The sequence below is a fragment of the Trachemys scripta genome, chromosome 7 (assembly GCF_013100865.1).
Source record: "Trachemys scripta elegans isolate TJP31775 chromosome 7, CAS_Tse_1.0, whole genome shotgun sequence".
NCBI classification, from domain to species: domain Eukaryota; kingdom Metazoa; phylum Chordata; order Testudines; family Emydidae; genus Trachemys; species Trachemys scripta.
In genome coordinates, this window is record NC_048304.1 from 99,693,083 (window position 1) to 99,705,729 (window position 12,647).

The 12,647-nt window shown below is 35.7% G+C and overlaps 1 protein-coding gene across 4 annotated transcripts in view; it reads right to left on the reverse strand.

Moving 5' to 3' along the window:
- Positions 1-2,358: 2,358 nt before the first annotated feature.
- PPP2R2D (protein phosphatase 2 regulatory subunit Bdelta) overlaps positions 2,359-12,647 on the reverse strand; it is a 40,668-nt gene continuing 30,379 nt past the window's right edge. For 3 of the 4 annotated variants that reach the window (XM_034775898.1, XM_034775900.1, XM_034775901.1), the window contains 5 exons: positions 9,937-10,114; positions 8,856-9,020; positions 7,086-7,255; positions 6,910-7,001; positions 2,359-4,505 (listed from right to left, as the gene is read on the reverse strand). In XM_034775898.1, coding sequence (XP_034631789.1) covers positions 4,226-4,505; positions 6,910-7,001; positions 7,086-7,255; positions 8,856-9,020; positions 9,937-10,114 — 885 coding nt within the window. In that variant the 3' untranslated portion in view covers positions 2,359-4,225. The remainder of the gene's footprint in view (positions 4,506-6,909; positions 7,002-7,085; positions 7,256-8,855; positions 9,021-9,936; positions 10,115-12,647) is intronic. The other variant, XM_034775899.1, reaches the window with a different exon arrangement.

Consider the following 12,647-nt stretch of genomic DNA (forward strand, 5'->3'; position numbering starts at 1 on the left):
CAGGAAGGTAATGCAGGCAGTGGCCCAGATATAATACTGACTTCTAAGTGAGCTCACAAAGTGGTGGGGGTGGAGGGGCTCAGTAGATAGTACTTCTTTCCTATTGAATTTTCGTTTAATAACTTCCCACATACAGAATTGTAAAAACTCTGGGTTGCAGAGCAGAAATTTTCTGATAAATTATGTTATACAAGCTTTACAACTTGGAAATTGCTCCTGCTTGCTGCCAGATGAATTGAGAAGGTGTAGCCAGACTGTATGGCACCATATTGATGTGCCTCTGTGAGCTGCAGACAGAGCAGAGTAACCCCAGATGTCCAGAACCGTAGAAGACACTGCAATCTGAAAGAAAATTATCAGTAAGAAATTTTCCATTTCATCTATAGCTCTCAAAAGCACTTTATCCCTGTTTTACAGATGAGAACACTGAGGCACAGAGGGTGAAATAACTTGTTAAGGTCACCCAGCAGGCTGAGTCAGGAATAGAACCTATAGCTCCTGAATCCAGTGCTCTAGCCACTAGACAACATTGCCTTCCCTTATCAAATGGAATTTTATACAACTGATTACAGCATACTAATCTTAAAATGTTCTAAAGGGAGGATCCTCTTGGATATGCTTGGTGCACTTAAACATCAATACATTATATCGGAAAGAAAAGTATCAAAGGATAGATCAAAAAGGGAAATTTTGACATATCTGTAAATTCTGATACGAAGATTCAGGAGTTACACTTCTCATTTCCTCACATAATTGAAAATTACTCCCTCCTAAAGATTTATCCTCCTCCTCAGAAATGTTTGCATGAAATACGGATCCTTATTTCCTAAACTGAACATTTTTATCTTCCAAGAGGAGAGCTTGGGACTTAATTTCTCTTGCAATATTTGTAGACAACATATCTAGGCTTGAAGAATTCAATTAAAAAAAAATCGACCGATTTTATTGATGTATTTGTAAGTATTTTTTCAATTTATCAACTTAAATTTTCGCAACTGGGGGTGTGTGTCTCAAACTATTTCTGACAGCACATACTGAAATTCAAAAAGTTAAGTTAAAATTGTTAACACACACTAAGTAAATAGCCTTAAAAAACCCTCTAAAGTTCTCAAGGAGCATTTTTCTAACTTTACCCATCTGTAAATGTCTATCATCGAAATTTTTTTAAATATCAGTTTGGGTGTACACAATGAAATCAACATTTATCAGCTTTTACTGATAAATAATCCATCCAGTGCTACACATATCTAATGCTAACAATATTTCTCCTGTTTATACCTCCCAATTGAAATCATACTATAATTCTGTCTCCTTAAGTACTTAAGATATCATGGTGCTGGGTGCAGTATAACAACCTCCCTAGAAAACAGACAATAGAAATCTCGCTCCCACCACTCCCAATGGAAGTTTTCATCCTGACTTCAACTGGGTCAGGATCAAGACTATTTAACTTGAAAAGAGTATGTGGTGTTACAAACTGATTTCAGACACCAAACAATTGATTTTATTAATCTCAAATTTTATTTTTGTGCAAATATTTGAAAATTGGAGTGGAAGAATGCCACCCATCAAAACAAAAGGACAAGAAAAATTGTTTCCAAGTAAGATGCGCGTTGAAAGCTTTTCTTGAACCACTAGCTGTTTAACCAAAAAAATTTTTAAATTATTTTTTTTATATGAAGTAGCCAAATAATACCTCTTACAAAATCCTTTAGTTTTCTCCTAATCCCACCTATGGTTTGGGGTTTGCTGGACGCTCTACAATGGCTCTATAATAAGCTGCCCAACTGCATTTACAGTCATCCAGTATGGTGAGATGTCCTTCCGAATTAAGGCTCTGACCTTACAAACACATAGTCCCGGTCTATACTAGAAAATGAGTTTGGTTTAACTACATTGGTCAAGGGTGGGAGAAATCCATACATCGGCTTGACACGACTCGGGTAAGTTCCTGTGTAAACAGCACTAGGTCGATGGAAGACTTTTTCCATCAACCTAGCTACTGCCTCTCGGGGAGATGGATTACCTACACTCACAGGAGAACCCCTCATGTCGGCCGTACATAATGTCTACACTGAAGCACTACTGTACCACTGTAGCATTTTAAGTGTAGACAAGCCCTTACACGTTTAACTTTGCTCAGTGGAAAATTAATGGGACTACTCAAGTGAACCAAGTGAAGTGCATAAGAAGCATTTGCAGGAGATTCTACAGGCTTTTGCTAAATATACTTGGTCATTTCCCTTTCCTAAGAAGCATACTAATTTAATATGGAAGTCTACACTGAATTATATTGGGGGAACTCTGCTAGAATTTCAATTTCAGAAGCGAAAAAGTTGTCAAAATACACAGAGCACGTTCAGGTAAACATTTAAAATTTATTAAACTTTTTGGTCAAAATAATTGAACAAGTATATACAATCCCATTGTATTAGCTCTATTATGTATTTTAAGAACAAGGTCAAATCTAATGCTTAAATGACCTAGTTCCACATTTCAAGATTTGCAAATAGTGTCACAACCAATATACAGTATAAGATTTTTATTTAAACTTTATTCGTAGAACCCCAAAAAGTTAGCTGTATTTACTAGCTTATTGTGAACAAGAGTGGCACTATGGACATTAATTGAGAGGGAAGGAACAGAGACATTTTTCTCTTGCATATCCATATCTGATTGAGTAATCATAATACACCTTCATTTTATTAAAAATGGAGTGTAAACCACACTTCTGTATTTCATCAGGGAAGCGCAAAGGGTCCAATTTTCAGAAGACGCCTCTGATTTTGCAGGCACATTTTATAGTCCTTACATATCTAGGTAATTTGATGCTATTAAAATGAGCCTGCAGTTATTTCAGGTACAATTTTACACCCACATCTGTTTTCGGTGAAAAACTGATGGATGAGTTTCAGGCTCTTTTGAAAAAGAGTACCAAGAATTATTCTTTAACCTCCTGTTGTCAACAGGAACAGACATTACCACAAATGCATTTCATATCAGTATGTAGCCTCCATATAACCTGATCTCATGGTGTCAATGGGTTACAATACATTAAAATTTGTTATATTGTGCTGCTGCTTGGCATAATAAGTTAATTTTTTTAACTGCAATGTGAAATTCAATATACATATTATGCCAAATTTAAAATAAAGTATTTTTTTCCAAAACAAATGTACTAAACAGGTAAAAAAAAAAGTAATGCACATAAGGTATGTGTCTATGTCAAACATCTGAGAGACATCTATTAAATCGGATTTTGAATTGTTAAAGCAGCAATTTAGTTGAACGTTTTAAGATTTTTTTTTCCCTTCTATTCAAGGTGGTCTCTTTCTATTATGGCTCTAGATAACTTTATACCAACCTTTTCAATCTCCTACTTTTTATATAAAGTATGATGTAATTTTACATGAAACCAACACAACTTAAACTAATACAAATTTTGTGGAAACTAATTTCAGAGTTTGAAATATTTCATACTACATGAAACTGTTCATACCTGCCTGTCAAAAATCAATGTTCTGGGACAAACTTTTCAAATCTTCCCATCAGGTTATTTTTCACAACCTCAATACATGCGATAAAAAAATAAAAAGACTGAATACATACTGTCAGATTTAAAAACACTTTTTATAGTTTGTTATTTTTATTAAGTGGTTTACACCAGAAGGTGTGGTTATAGATACAGTTGGTGAGTAAATATACATGGAAGTCTGCCTACAAACCCAACTCAAGACCTACTTAAGTGCTCAGAGATAAAAACACCTAAGCCTAGATAAAAGGCCAGAGGAGGAATGTTTTACAGGCATAAAGCACAATATATGTTTTGAAAGGCCCAAATATTACAGCAGAGAAAGAGCGCAGAGACAGAAATTACATTTTTATGACAAGTTTTCTTCTTGGGTGTTAAATTTTTGGTCTATAAACTGGAAAGGAAGGCTCAGACTTAAATAAATACATTTGAGTATTGGCCTTTATTGAGCACTGTCCATCAATTCTGCTTCTAGTGGGCTTTTTCTTGTTGAAAATTGCAACTCACATCCCCCCTCACTGAAGGCAGAACTACACCATGAACTCAAAACCAGGCAAGCTTCTCTCCTTTATCTATAAAGGGAAGTAAGTGCATCAATGTTCTTTACTGGTAGGACAACAAGGCCTTCTCTTTTACAGAAACAACTGAGCTTAACTATGCAAGAAGACGACTTTGTCCTCAAATAAGCCATCTTTAGTTAATTTTGTCCTGGAATATATACAAGTTATTGGTGGCAGCTACAGCAATGATGTTCTCTGTGGGGTGCCATGCTGTATGAAGGATCTTCTTGTTGAAGTCCAGACTGTCAACACTTATCTCATCTTTCTTTCTCTTACCACCTGTACACACTTTGCGTGGCTTTAAGATGGCACGAGGTTTGCTACTTTCTCTTGATGCTTCTAATGTAATATCCCGTCGTGTGTTACGGTCAAACATCCTAAAGAAATTGTTGTAGGAGCCAGTCATGATAGCACTGTTTAAAACCAGAAGAAAGGGAAATATTTTACTTGGATTACTAGACACCATAATACATTATTCCACTGCAGTGTGCCTCCAATTTATTTCTTCTGTGCACAAGAATGAATGACTGCCAGGACTCAAGTTTAAGACTAGAACCTTGCACTATATCCTTTTCCCTCTTACTTTATGTCCTTCCTCATTGCTACTCCTTTGATCCATCTTCCCACATTATGTATTTCATACACCGCATTCACCACTGCCTCCTCTCCAGCTCTCTCCCCACCCACTTGCTATTCTACACATCCTCTCCCCTCACTGTCTCTTCTCTTACAGACACAGACAAATCACTCATGACCTTTCCCTGCTCTAGCCCTCTGGACCAGCACAAGAGAAAGTGGCTGGTGAAGTAGCAGCACCCTCCCCCTCACAGCTGACAGCAGAACTGCCCCTATTCTTACTCTAGTATTATCCCTTCCCTACCCCCCTCTTCATCCTACAGCACTGGAAGCAGCCAGGGGGAAAGGTAGTCCTTGAGCAACCACCCAATTCCAGCTAGCAGTACCAGAAATGCAGGGCAGATCTCCTGCACTGCAGACACTTGGATGTGTATTTCAAAACTGCCTCCTGGAGCCCAAAGCCACTTCCCAGATACCAGTTATCTCTACCTTCCCCTGATGAGAACAAATTATAAAAGTTAATACAAATATCTACATCACAGTGAAAATTTAATAATTGAGAACAGTGTAAAATAAGCTGAGTTTAATATCAAAATACAAGGAACACTATACTGATTGGATTTTACTAGAGAGGGAAAGAACTTCTCTGTGGTTGAAATGGTGCCACATAATTTGTGTAACAAGGACAATATCAGAGCCTTAACTATAGAACAGGTTTGTTTATATATAACATTCTAAACCTATAATAGTTTTTTTGACTTTGAGAAATCAAAAAGGTAATGCAGGTAACCTTTCGCCTGAAAAATTCAGAAAATGATCAACTTTGTTGAAAGATATTTAACTCTTGTATTAGCAGAAATGTAACAGATTGACACTACTCCTTTCTGGAACTTGATACAAGCAGGGTAGGATTGCTAACATTCCAAGTGAGATTTTTGCTATGACCCTAATAAGCTCTCAGTCATGGTTACAGATGTAGCTGCATCTCTGTCCTCTTTCTTATCTCACTGAGTGCACTCCTTCAGTTGTTAGGCTCATTCCTATATCCCAGGGTGGAATTTTGCAATGCTCCCTCTCCTTGACTGGGACTTAGGCTACAGTACCCTATCAAACATTTCTGCCCTGCAGATCTCCCTGTGTTTGGACATCAGGTTTTCCCCTTCAGGAATTTGTGACAAGGGGTCTATATTGACCAAACAGCCTTCTTAAAACAAAAGTATTGTTTTGCAGCAGAAACAAAGTGTGAGGGGAAAAAAGGATTTTAAAATAAATAAGTCTATAAGCATGTCTATCTTATTTAAGAGTCCTGTCATCCCATGATGTTGACATAGGCAGGGCTAGCTTCCTCAGAAACCTGGAGTGAGCTGTTATGCCAGAGTCTTATTTTACTCTGGTTCCTTATAGGTTCTACCTCCCCCTGAGAGCATGTTCCTATTTATATGGTTCTTTTGTTGTTTGGTATTTGGCGGGTCCTGGCCAAAATCAGTTTTGTAGACTGTTTGGAGACTGAGGCAGAATCAAGCTAGCAGTGCTGCCATTGTCCCTTAACAACTCTCCAGTGTTTGCTGATAGGAAGCTCTCTTGAGCCATTCTTCTCCTTCCTGCCTGTATTTCAGACATACCTCTATTGAGCTAATATATCAATGTATTCATACAGTAAACACCCAATAATAGGGCAACATACAATATCAATAAGTTATCACAGCACAGCTCCAAACCACCACTCTCTTGTATAACACTTTTTATCCAGAAATTTTAAACATTTCCATGGATCATATAACAAAACAAAAGCTAGAAGACGTAAAACTGCATTATACAGCTACCTCTGTTTCTACATGTATCGTTTACCTTCGCCAACAAACTTAAGGACAGAACCCAATAGAAAGGTTGGAAATAAAATTAAACAAAAACTGATCTTTCAAAATATTGAAAACCAGTTCGTCTTATTTCAAAAACTTACGAAAAAAAATGGTTTCAGGATAGTTTTAAAGTCGAAATCCAAAAAAGCTAGTTGTATGCAACTGCAGCAATAATTTATACTGAAATAGGGTTAATTGAGAGAAAGTTTACATTGCCTTTGCCACCTCTTTGAGGATGCCAAAGAAAATAATTTAAGACCCTAATCTTGCAAATTGCATTCAAAAGGACTGTTCACACACTTAACATAAGCATATGTTTAAGTGTTTTCAGGATTGGGGACTAAATTTCTGAAATTAACCTTATTTCACAAGTTAACCTTACCTATCAGAACCATTCCAGCAGCACTCAAACTTGTCAAAGATGCAGTCATTTTCATACAGAGAACAAAGCTTGCTTCGAAGATATTCATGAACCTTAAAACATTTAAGGAAGTATTAGACAGATCTAAAAAAAGAAAAAGATAATATTTTTTAATTTAAAAAAAAGCAACACTTTACCTGATATGTCTCTACAGGCCTGTTTTCCATATTGAGATCCCACACTTTAACTGAAAGGTAGTCTCTTGTCATCATGTATCGACCACTGTGACTGAATTTTACATCAGATATTGAGGAAATAATTTCTGAAAAGAATGATCTGCTGCTAGGATCTTCAGGCTCTTCAAAAACTGTAAATAAAGATGTAAAGTAAAACTGAATCCAATACACCAAATTTTACAAATGGCAATGCTATTCAGTATTTACATATTTTAAAATCATGGTCCTGAATACTAAATCCTCCATTTAAAAAAATAAAAGAAAAAAAAGAGACCATAGCCCTGCTTAGTTTGGTGGGATTATTATTATTTTTTTTAACAAGGTGATCTTTCTTTAAAAAGGCACTAAATTCTCGTAGCTAGAATCACTAGCTATTAAGCTCCAATGGGTTCTCCCATTAGGACATATCAAGAAGCTGCAATTCCTGGAGTTTGAGAATGAATGTTAAGAGGCAGAAACTAACAAAAAAAAACAAAACGTATATGAAGTTAAATTCAAAAGTCACTGTGTTCCTCTAGGACTACGGATTATTCTATAACTTTATCATAAAGTAAATCTAAAATTTTTTTAAATGCGAAACAGTAAGAGAAGTCAGCATCGCCAGTGTACATTTCTTTTACAGATCCCACATATTTTAGTGGTGCTGTAGGGAACATGGTTTATTTATAAGTGAATATAAATTGCACCACCACAAAAATCTACTGAAAGAGCAAGTTTCTATTTACACTGAAATTGCAATGACGATCTTCGTCTGCTTTCTTGAAACGTGCTTCTTGGTTAGGTTGAAAGTAATTTACTCTTAATTCTTCAAATCAATGACAATACGAATCATTCAACACCAAGGAAATATACCAAAGTCCTTTCTTACAAACCTTTTATAAAAACATTATAGACTACTGTACGTTTTACAAAGTAAAGGAAACTAACAAAAATATGACAAGTTAGATTGGCCATTGACATTTCCAACTATATAAGTTAAGTTGACTAAAAAGGAAATGCATCATACCATACTTGCCACAATGTTTAAGAATTTCCCTTCCCCAATTAAAAAAAAACCTCGTCTTTGCTACAGTATATGAGCTTACCTGAAAATATCAATGCAATTTAGGTCAACCCCAGGAAGTAGATATATATAAAACCATTACTACTGTAATACAACCAAGAAACAGGCTGTGTATAAAGATGGGCCCTATTCCTTATGGTGGAAATATAAAAACTTTCCTCACCTATATGAGGCTGTGTGGCTCAGTGCTTCAAAAACACTGGCCTTTCACCTCTGGGAACTGGCTTCAAATCCAGCACTGATCATTATGAATAAAATTCTTTCCAATAGCTGTAAATGGTCACAAATGAAATGGGTTCTGGCAGCCTCAGCCCAGTTCCTAATGCACAAAGGTAGATGTCAATAAACTGCCCTGAACTGGCACTTGTTAAGCAGATACCTTTGAGAAGCACCAAGACTGAGTCTGGACAGAAGACAGGTCTCACTGGTGCCAAAAGCACTTGAGTCACATCGTCAATTGTCTCATGCTACACTTCTGCTTGCTGATGGCCTAGAACAAGACAATTAAAATGTTCCATTCTACAAAACTATGACTCCTTACCTTTGTAAGTTCTTTACCAATAAGCAGAATTTGACATTTTAATGTTTATATAAGTAGAATACCTACACCGTCTCTTGTTGTATATGACAAGTCTATAAAGCAAAAAGATATAATCTAAGTTACTTACATTTTGAATGCCTATCACAGAGGGCTGAAGAACGCATATCACAGAGTCGTATAGTTCCTTTGCTACTACTGTAGACAAACACATTACAATGATGTGGGTGAAACTCTGAGGCAGTAATCACTTCTGTTAGTTCCTCCATGTTAGCGGGCTTAATATCTACAATGTCTGAAAGTTTGTTGGTAAAGGTAACAAATAGCATTTCACATTTTTATTGTTTCTAAAATAAAATTTAAAAAATTATAAAGTTAATGATGATTCTGGTATATTTTTAGAAGCATAAGATGAATTCCTCCCTTCTGCTTTGGGGACATTTACTCATTGTAAAAGGACAGGAGCAGCATAAAAATAATCCTGGGCTGGTCCTAGAATCTGTACCCTAAAAGCTAAAAAGATTTGTGTGGAAATTTTTTGCAGGATCTTACAAACTGAACACTGAATGGCCTTCGTTCCCCTTATGCCCTGAAACAACTTAATGGCTATTTTACATTTCTCTCACCTTTGCGTTTATTGAAGACACCTACGTTACTTGCCAAAATATCTCGGACCATTTTGGCCTGAGATAGGCAGCCTTAAGCCATAGCAAAAGGGTCACTTTCAGTATTGTTTGCAAGGTATATCCATACTTGGTATGCAAAATTTTAAGTTTTTACTTTATTTCAAGATTAACATCAGACTACACAGCTGACACTTTGAATACAACAGGAGATAGAACTCTCTAGCAAAATGGAATTCTTTATTTAATTTTACATATATTATCAATAAGCTCATTTAATGGAAGACTGACCCCACATTTAAGATATATGGTCCCAGCATTTCACCTCATCTTCACTTTCTACTCTGCAAAATTAAACTACCTAAAGTCTACATATCTTCCTACTTGCAGCTTTCCATATCAAAATCATGTTTCACTGTGAATTAGTGCATTTGAACTATTGTTTAATTATATGACTGGAGTTAAATGAAAGTATTTAGGGCACTTATGTTTAGTAAAACTGCAGATATAACAATAAAAGTGTTTCTATTAATAGTCAAAACAGAGAAATTTATATATAATCATAGAATTCATACAGGAAAAGGATACTAAAACTTCTATCTGTGATTTCTAAATGCCATAGGTTAATTCTTAGGTCATCTGCAGAAAGGTATGTTTCATGATCACTATTTACTGAAATAGAGTTTATGTGATACGTGTGTGCATTTGCAAATATCCTTCGGGGACTTGCTTCTACCATTAGGTCCATGGGTTTCAATATTGGCACCTGCAAAGGGGAAGAGAAGATACAAAAACTGACTTTTCTTATATGTGGGGAAAAAGTTCACTGTAAAGATAAAAGAGCTAGTAATTTGCGATTCAAAAGTTTACATTAAAGATGAATTAATTCAGCTACTGTATACATAGTCATATTTGCTATTATGTAAAATAATAATGTAGACTACAGAAATCTGATTTTCTCTCTGTATAGGAACACAGTTCACTTAGTTCTGGGGCACTTTTCAAATCCAGTGGGCAAAAAAAAATAATAAAACAGTTGCCCACCTTACTCTGACTTTCCGTATTAGCACTCACAAACCAGATCCCCGACTGTCATTTTTTTGCATTTCAAATATTTAAGGCTCTCGCATACTTCCCCATCGAGAGATAAGTACATGTTTATACTGAACGATTTGGAGATACTCAATTTGAAACTCTCACATTACAGAAGATATTTTCAGGTGTTACTTGTAAGATCTATAACAAAAATTATCTAAACAGGAGAGATCCAAGACTGTTTACTTTGAGCATCTGATAGAACTTGGTGCACTGGCTGCTTCTCCTCTAAAAATCAGTGAATCCCTTCTACACATCAACAAGGGAGCTGAAAAACCCTTAAAACAACATTTTAAAATGGAATGAAAAAACTATCTGAATGATGAACAAGTATATGGACTTTTAAAAGAAAGTTAATTTACAAATTAAATCAACTTGACCATGTCCTCATAACAATCTGATGCTCTACACACCGAGTGGAAAGCTAAGAGAATAGAAACAATTTAAAAAAAAAAAAAAAAAAAAAGCTTAGATACAAGAGGTTTCTGGAGTTGCCACATATCTTGTTTATTATAAAAAAAAAATTCCTCTTCTTGCCACTAATGATTAGTCACATTTTAGGTTAAAACGTAAGAAAAAAATATAAGTGATGAAGTGGAGTGCTAGGATGAGGTGGACTAAAAATAATATTTCAGGGTACATGAGTTTTATTATAAAAGAACAATCAAAATCCAGAACACTAGAATTAGTGTAATTAAGGAAAGGTTAAGCAAACTCTAAATTACAATTAATGCAGTTAAGTGTGAAATTCTCCTTTAACTCCTGGCTGCAAGGCTGCACAGAGGAACAGTGGGCACATGAGCCACACAGAAGGCTTCCACTCTCCATGCCCAGTGGAAAGACCCTCTGTGCCAGTTTCGTAGACCAGTACTGAAGGAATGGGGATGTCTTTATGTGAATCCAGTAGGCCTAACACCCCAATTGCTACAAGTGCAATTCTGGAGTACCTGCTGTTTGGAGCGGAAGTCACTGTGTATCACATTGACAAAGATACATTCCCTGCATCTAGTTATTTAGGTTTTATGTGGGTGAAGCAAATTTCTTCTAAAATGCACAAGAAAGGGAGAAGTAAAATTCACTCAACGAAATCTAAAAGTAACTTTTGAGACTAGAATGTGAAAGTGAAATAGCATCAGGTGAACATATTAAGAGACCACCTGAATCATTCCTGGGTGATCGACTATGAAAACATACAAGTGTAAATATCACCAAATCTCAAATAAAAGGAACATATATTATTATTAAGTTACTGGTGAAACTAAACCCTGAACCACAAAGCTTTCTAGTAACCGTGCTATGCAAGTAGTTTTTACTACTTATAGCTACAGGACACTAAGAAAAATATTACCTACACAATCTTGCTTTGGAAAAGTGACTTGACCTATTATTGTAATTTGATGGGGTTGTAACTAGCTTTAATAATACTGTGTTTTTATAGCCTCAGTAATAAAAAAAACCAACAACACATGACCAAAAGTAGAAAACCTTCTTGTTTCTGCTCTCAAAGAATTTTTAAACTATAGTAGAACCTCAGAGTTAAGAAAACACAGAATTACAAACACTGACCGGTCAACAACACACCTCATGTACGCAATCAGGCAGCAGCAGAGAGGAAAAAAAAAAATAAAAAGCAAATACAGCACAGTACTGTGTTAAACAAACTACTAAAAAAAAGGGAAAGCTTAAAAAAATTGCAAGGTAATGAAACTGTTTCTGTGCTTGTTTCATTTAAATTAAAATGGTTAAAAGCAGCATTTTTCTTCTGCATAGTAAAGTTTCAAAGTTGTGTTAAGTCAATGTTCAGTTGCAAACTTTTGAAAGAAAAACCATAATGTTTTGTTCAGAGTTACAAACAACTTCCATTCCTGACATGTTCGTAACTCTGAGGTGCCACTGTATTCGGTCTTGTCTTGACATAGCATTCAATCCATAGTCTTCCTGCAATGGCTTTATATATTAAAAAGGGTAAATCAGGATTAGGAATGGATCCAGTTCTTAGTTTATGATGGGGAAAGAGAAGAAAATGTTATCAATAACATTTCTTTGCATATTAAAAACTTTAAATCCACAAAAAGAACAGGAGTACTTGTGGCACCTTAGAGACTAAAATTTATCTGAGCAGAAGCTTTTGTGGGCTACAGCCCACTTCATCAGATGCATAGAATGGAACATACAGTAAGTAATACATATACATACAGAGAACA